Source organism: Cynoglossus semilaevis, chromosome 18 (assembly GCF_000523025.1).
Source record: "Cynoglossus semilaevis isolate Cse_v1.0 chromosome 18, Cse_v1.0, whole genome shotgun sequence".
NCBI lineage: Eukaryota > Metazoa > Chordata > Actinopteri > Pleuronectiformes > Cynoglossidae > Cynoglossus > Cynoglossus semilaevis.
In genome coordinates, this window is record NC_024324.1 from 1,554,929 (window position 1) to 1,561,958 (window position 7,030).

The following is a 7,030-nucleotide window of genomic DNA, read 5'->3' on the forward strand; positions in this document are numbered from 1 at the left end:
CGTCAGGTGTGAGTCAGTGTTTATTCTTTCTTTATTTTGTGGAATCATCTAAGTCTGTGATCACGGCGGTGTCCGTCACACAGGTGCGATCACAGACTTTCAAAGCAGAAATGTGTTTTCCTTTATTCTTCATAGTTACAAGGTCCTTTATTTAAAAGTTTAACACACACACTGTCACTACGGCATTGGAGCGACTTCTTGAAACTTCTGACCTTCTAAAAGCTTCTGTCATTTTGTCTTTCTTCCCTGGTTCTGCCTTGGACACCACCCTCTCCGCTGGTGTGATGACAGAAAAGCCAGAGTTGGTACAATGTAAGTACATTTTTTTCCACTAAATATTTCTCGTTAACCACTTATGATTATTAATGTTCCAAACGTCTTTAACTAAAAGGGATTACCATATTTTCCGGACGCAGTTTTTTCATCCTTCGGCTGGGTTTGCGACTTATATATTAAAATACATCATTACACATGTTTGTTATTTTCACACTGACAGCCGCTAGAGGGCACTGGTGCGATTTCAGAAAATACAGTAACTGAAGTTACTACTGTAGCATAAGGTATTTAAATAACTTCAATAAGTAATGGTTTGGTACTTAGTTGCATGCTTTGAACTGTAGGATTAGGTAAAACAGGGAAACCAGTATGCCTTTGGGTATTTTCACAATATAAGCTCTGAGCCCCTCCCCCTCTCCCTCACTGTTTACCTTGTGTTGTGTTCATGAACCTAAATAGACTTTAAATGACTTCTTTGCATTTCTAATTTGTTGATGTAGACACAGACACAGACACAGACACAGACACAGATGGGCTGCTGGGAAAAAGTACCAAAATACTAGAATCTGGTGTAGTACTGCGATACTGTAGTCACGATGATGTACACAACGCTGTTCTATCTGAACATCAGGTTACTAACTCTGGAACAGATGGATCTACACTCTAATATAATATATATATAAATATATTTAATATTGTATTTTGTCAAATATCTATACGGTGTTTTGAAATGAAATATCGCGATATTCCAGTGTATCTATATCTTCTTACACCCCCCACAAAGTACTTGTAATAGTACTGTAATCCTGACCTGAAGCTTCTAAATATTTTGGACATATTGATTTATTATTTTTAATCTGTTGTTAATCTACAGTTTATTGTCAGTTTTCTTTCTCATCACTGCTGTTATGTTCAATAAATCATTTAATTTTGAGAGGTAAATTTTTTTAGTTTTACTTATAAACTCCTGTTTGCTCCAATTCAAACGTTTTTGTCTTATGTTGACATAAAAACCAAATTATAGTTAAGCTAGTACTAGTACACAGTAAACAGTTTTCTGTGATAATGTCTTAAAACTGATTAATGATGGTTGATATATATTTTTGAAAAAGCCTAAAAATTACGTTTTAAAAAGTCATTAATTTGAACTCAAACCCCTGAATTCAGACTTTTGAATTCAGCCGCAGCCCAGTGAGAATCTGCCTGGAGACAGTGACGAGTGGAGTTAACGCTGTGGTGAGGAGGAGTGTGTGTTCCAGCTGATAATCTGACATTATTCACTGGTCACACTGGTGTTAACGTGGTGGTTAGAAAACACAAACGTGAATGAGATGATGATGATGCATTCAAGTGCCGTGGAGTTAAACCAGGGATGGAAGCTGTTAATGTGTGAAGAAACAAACGTGATCTGCCAATAAAACCACATGAAATCATGGAAAAAAAAAACATTATTTTGTTTTAACACAAGTTAAAGTTTTGACTTTTAAACAAATCTGAAATCATAAAAAAACAAAGAAGCCCGGGCTGCACTTACCCGGTACTTGTTCTCTCCAATCTGCTCCACCTGGAACCTTTTGGCACATTTACACTGAGCCACCTGTCGAGTGACCTGAGGAGGAAACAGACAAAACAAATCAAACCACGAAAATGACCTGGAGAAACAAAGTAAAAAAACATTTCATCTGCATTGGACAGGTTTAATATTCCAGACTGGAGTAGTTACCATAGTATCCAGCAGAGGGCACTCTAAGGACACATTCACTCTGGTCTCAGATACTAATTTCTGACTCTGCAGGAGTCCTGCTGCGGCCGTTATTAAAAGCAGACAGCGACACTACGTGGTGTGGATGTCAGCAGGCAGGACCAGTCGGCTACCAGGAAATCTGGGCCAGTCCAGCGTGTGACGGAATTGAACTAGCAACCACATGGAGACGATGTGCTGAGTTTCAGGTGTTTATCTTTACCTCGTCCTCGATCTTGTCGGCGTCAGTGGTCGGCCTGTAGGCGTCCTTGTTGGGGTGAAGAGCAGCTACGAACTCGTAGTAGTCGATGTAACCGTCTCCGTCTCGGTCGAAAATGTCGGCCACCGCCATCATCTCCAGTTTACTGGTGGGAAACTCTGCACAGGAGGGAAACGGGAATTCATACAGTGTTTAATCTGGGCCACATGAACAGTGTTTAATCTGGGCCACATGTCCAGTATTAGGACGTAACCCGTCGTGGCGACTTACTGGAGGCCAGGATGCCGTCGACGAACTCCTGGCGTGTGATCTTTCCATCCTGGTCCTTGTCGATGCGTCTGAAGAAGTCCATGACTCTGGACTTTTTGTGGTTCATCCAACGCATGTACTTTTTCCTCCACACATCAAAGTCAAAGTTGGCAAACTCTCGCAGCTTGAAAAAGAAAAAAAATTAGGGTTTAGAAAACCTCTGCATCAACGAATTAATATCTGCAGTACCGCTTTTAGACAGTAGGCTTCAAAACATCTTTAAACGACAGTTTAAATATAGTTCTTCTTTACGACGTGAACCCTACCTCCTCCAGCCTGTCGAGGGCGTCGTTGAGTTTGCGCTGGCGGTCCAGGGCCAGCAGCCACACCTGCTGCCACCGGGCACACAAGACGTTAAGACGTGGGTTTCCTCCGGAGAGCTGCGGCGCCGCCTGCTGGTGCTGCTGCTGCTGTTTACCTGTGGAGGAGTAAGAGAGCGTGAAGGAGGCGCGGGGGGAGAAGACGATAATATTTATACGTGACAGAAGCAGCGAACGCAGGTGGACGTACGGCCGCCTCTCCTCTCCGACCAGCTGCTCTGAGACTCTGAGGCCGGTTTTCTCTTGTACGTCTTCGTCACTTTGTCCACGTCCGGCTGCTTCCTGGTCATTTCCTCCATAAACGTCTGAAGTGTGGACAGTGAAAACTTTAGCTCAGTCAAAGATAAAAAGATCCTAAGAACGACCTAGCAGTTAGCCTGGAAATAGCAGTTAGCACGCCAAAAAAGTATCTTAAATATAAATTAATGATTAATTGCTAATTAGCCCAAAATACAAAGAACAGGAAGTAGATTTAAGTTGGCCATAAATATTGATAAATTCAACTAGAAAAAGTATTAACTAACCTGTAGAAATAGCTACGTGTTAGGTAAAAAACATTTAACTATTAAAAAAATGAAGCTAAAGCTAACGTAGCACGTCATTTCAGATTCACGCCTGTGAGGTGTCAGCTGGTCCAGAACCACACCTGGTGTTCGGTGATGAGGGATTTGAGTTGGGGGATTTCCTGAGGCAGAGTTTCTCCATCCCTCTGGATCAGAGTGGTCTCCGCCCACTGCAGCCACGACAACAGCTCCTCCAGCAGGTTGGCGTTGTTCAGGACCTCGGTCAGCGCCGTCTCCAGACGCTGCTCGTGTTGTTTGGCCCACGTCAGCACCTGTGGAGGAAACGCACAGTTTTCACAGGTGTGGTCCATGTCCGAGGACCCGGACAGTTCTCCTCCTCCTCCTCCTCCTCCTCCTCCTGCTCTCTCACCTCCTCGAAGCGCGCTCTGATGATGGTGATCCAGTGTTTGATGGTGGTGATGGAGTCTGGGTGACAGAGGGTGAGGATGCCCTCACCCATGCCTGCGGCCTTGTTCACGTCCACTCTCTTCTCCTCCACTGTGCCCATGAAGTCGCGGTGGGTGTGTAGCAGCGCCTGCAGAGTCTCCGCCTCCTCGGGGAGGACGCCGCGGAAGCGCAGCGTCTGCTCGGCCTCAGAGAGCCACTCCAGGAGAACCTGCACGGCCATACGGAACTCCTCGGCCTGACGGAGGGAGGAGACAGTAGTTAGACGACGGTAGTTAGACGGCGGTAGTTAGACGGGGGCGCCCCCGGCGTTTCGTTACAGTCGCGACGGCGGGGGCAGGCGGGTCTGCTTGGTGATGGACAGCGAACACACCGTCTCCCAGCGGTTGGTGAGCTCCTGCAGCTGAACTTTGACCCAGGCGGTGTCGTCGCGGCCGGTGTCCATGAGGTCCCGAGCCGAACGCCTCAGAGCCTGGATGCTGCTGGTTCTCTTTCCCAGCTCCTTCTGGAACGCCTGGGAGTTCCAGGAGAGAAGAGTGTGAGTGTGGAAACTGGAAACTCAACGTGAGAAACACCGTAATAAACTGGATCATAACGATCACAAACCAGTCGATTATGGGTAAAAAAAACCCAGATAAAACGTCCAGATATGTTGAAATTAAATCATGAAATTCTAAATTTGAAACAGAAACTCATCATTTTAATAGAAAACAGAATAATGTTGGAGAAACGTCCTCAGACAGAAGTCCAAATTAATGAGAACATTTGAACACAATCCATCAAAACAAAAAGTCAAATAAACTTAGTCATAATTGTTTCTCAAATATTATAACAAAAATATAATTATAAGGTAAATGTTGAGAAAAAGTTTCAATATTGAGTTCTAATGTCAAAAATTATAAAAACTGTAAATGTTAAAAAGACGAGAATAAAACCTACAGTTTTTCTGTTCTTCTGTTTTGCGTCCTCACCTTATGTGAGTCCATCAGGTTGGACACCAGGTCCAGATCTCCGTGGACGGGCTGATCTTCGGCCAGCTGAGGCTCCACACGGTACAGCCAGTCCACCAGAGCCTGGAGAGCTTCAGCGAACTGTCCCGACAGCAACAGCGCCTCCTCCAGTTTGTGTTGTCTGAATCAGGAGAAGACAGGAAACACATCAACATGGAGGTTGTCTTTTTTTAAATTCCAGAGGAGTTCGGACTTGGGTGGGTGTCAGGTTCACCTCTCCACACTCTTGCCACACACAGTGTCCCACTTGTCTCGGACTTCTCCCACCAGGTGATCCAGTTTCTGGCTGTCTGCAGGAAGCTGGGTCTTGTCCCTCATGGCCTTCCCAGACCTGACGGTGGTGTCGTAGACCGGCTGCTTGGAACCCATGGCCTTCTGGAACTCCTGAGTTTGAAGAAGAAGGAGAAGATGAACGTCAGGGCCTGGGTTATTTAGCAAAAAAATGTTGTTTTTTTAAATAATAAATTCTGCTGAAACTCATGGGCCGGTCCAGAACCTTATGTTTGGCCAACTGGACTTTGATCTTGTCCGGTTCGTTGGAGATCTCCAGCTCTGAGTCCAGCCTCTTCTCGGCCTCCTCCAGCCAGTCTGTCAGCTTCCTCCAGGCTTCGTGGAACTAAAGGTCAGAGGTCAGGTCAGATTTTACAACACACACACAAACATCAGAAACTCAACAGCAAATCTGAACGAATGTTGGTGTAAAGTAGGAAAGAAAGTCCAAGGAGAGACGTTCAAGGACTTCCAGGTTTTTGAAAACCTCCGACACATGACGCTCATGATGTCACATTAACAGAACTCCGTTTCTTCCTTTCACCTGTTTGGCTCGTTTGCGGGCCTCGTCCAGGTGTCGTCCTCGGTCCAGAGACCTCTGGACCAGCTTGTCCCAGCGAGCCTGGACGCTGAGCAGCAGGTTTTTGATGAGAACCACGTCCTGCTTCAGGCTGGCGAAGCGCAGCTGCGATCCGGCCTTCTCCAGAGCCAGGACCTGCTCCCTGTGAGTGTTGACCTCGTTGACGAACACCTGACGGGACACAGACGGACACAGACGTCAGTGAGCGTCAACCGCAGACTCTCTGTCCCCGGTGACGGAGGAATCAACCGCACCACAGACTCTCTGTCCCCGGTGACGGAGGACTGTTACAGTTTAACGTCCACCTTGTGTTCGTCGATCTGGAAGAGCACTGTGTCCAAGATGAGGCTGGGGGCCTGGGCCATGTTCAGGGTCTGTTCGGCCTGGGTCAGCCAGTTGATGGTGTCCTGCAGGGACGTCTGGAAGCCCGTTGCCAAGGAGACGGCCTCATCCAGTTTGGCCTGTTGAAGAAAGATGGTTTTCATTTTTAGGTCCTTGAAAACAGTTCACCTTCAATGACCTTCAATGACCTTCAGTCAACAGATTTATGTCCAACAAAAACGAGTTAGCAACCACAGGAAATTAGGCTAAAAATAATTAGAACAGCAGAGTTTTGGTTCTGACCCGGCGGTCGTCCATCTTGGTGTTGAGGCTGGCCCACTTGTTCTGCAGCAGGGCCAGGTTCTGCTGGGTCTGGGTGGTTCCTGGTCCGGCCTCGTCTCCTCCGCGGGCCAGCAGCATGGACTCTCCCTGGTCCAGCAGACGGTGGTACTGGTCTGCTCTGTGACCCAGCTGAGTCTGCAGCTCCTGGAGCAGAGAGAGGTCGATATAAAGATCACAGAAATGAATAGTATGAAATGAAAACACCAAACGGGCCACATACGGCCCTCAGGCCATAGTTTTCCCAGGTCTGGGTCAGATTATTTTTACCTTCTTAAATTATACTTCAAAATACATCAATCAAGAAAAAGGGATTTCTATGTGTGTGTGTGTGTGTGTGTGTGTACCATGTGTTGCTGCAGCTGCTCTCTGGCTGTTTCAGGTAAACCTCCTGTTGGTTTGGCAGCAGACAGTTGACTCTCTGTTCTCCTCAGCCACTGCAGAAACTCCTCCAACTCACCGTGGAAACCTTCAGCCTGCAGAGAGGAGCGGGGGGGAGGAAGGAGAGGGAGGGAGGGGGGGGGGGGGGGAGGAGGGAGAGGGAGGGAGGGAGAGAGGGGGGGAGTCAACTCGTTGTACTCGACTACAGCGTTCCTGACGTGTTTAAAACTCTGCAGAGACTATTGAACAGCCGATTCAACGTCACTCAGTAATCACCTGCTGCAGCGCCCCCTCC

At 46.8% G+C, this 7,030-nt stretch overlaps 1 protein-coding gene across 1 annotated transcript in view; it reads right to left on the reverse strand.

Moving 5' to 3' along the window:
• The window catches only part of macf1a (microtubule actin crosslinking factor 1a), a 91,455-nt gene that overhangs the window by 11,663 nt on the left and 72,762 nt on the right, over positions 1-7,030 (reverse strand). Inside the window, 15 exon segments of the mRNA XM_025064989.1 lie at positions 1,811-1,885; positions 2,241-2,395; positions 2,508-2,670; positions 2,813-2,964; positions 3,057-3,171; positions 3,513-3,701; positions 3,800-4,088; positions 4,170-4,348; positions 4,806-4,965; positions 5,059-5,228; positions 5,341-5,460; positions 5,659-5,865; positions 6,000-6,155; positions 6,319-6,501; positions 6,702-6,874. Coding sequence (XP_024920757.1) covers positions 1,811-1,885; positions 2,241-2,395; positions 2,508-2,670; positions 2,813-2,964; positions 3,057-3,171; positions 3,513-3,701; positions 3,800-4,088; positions 4,170-4,348; positions 4,806-4,965; positions 5,059-5,228; positions 5,341-5,460; positions 5,659-5,865; positions 6,000-6,155; positions 6,319-6,501; positions 6,702-6,874 — 2,486 coding nt within the window.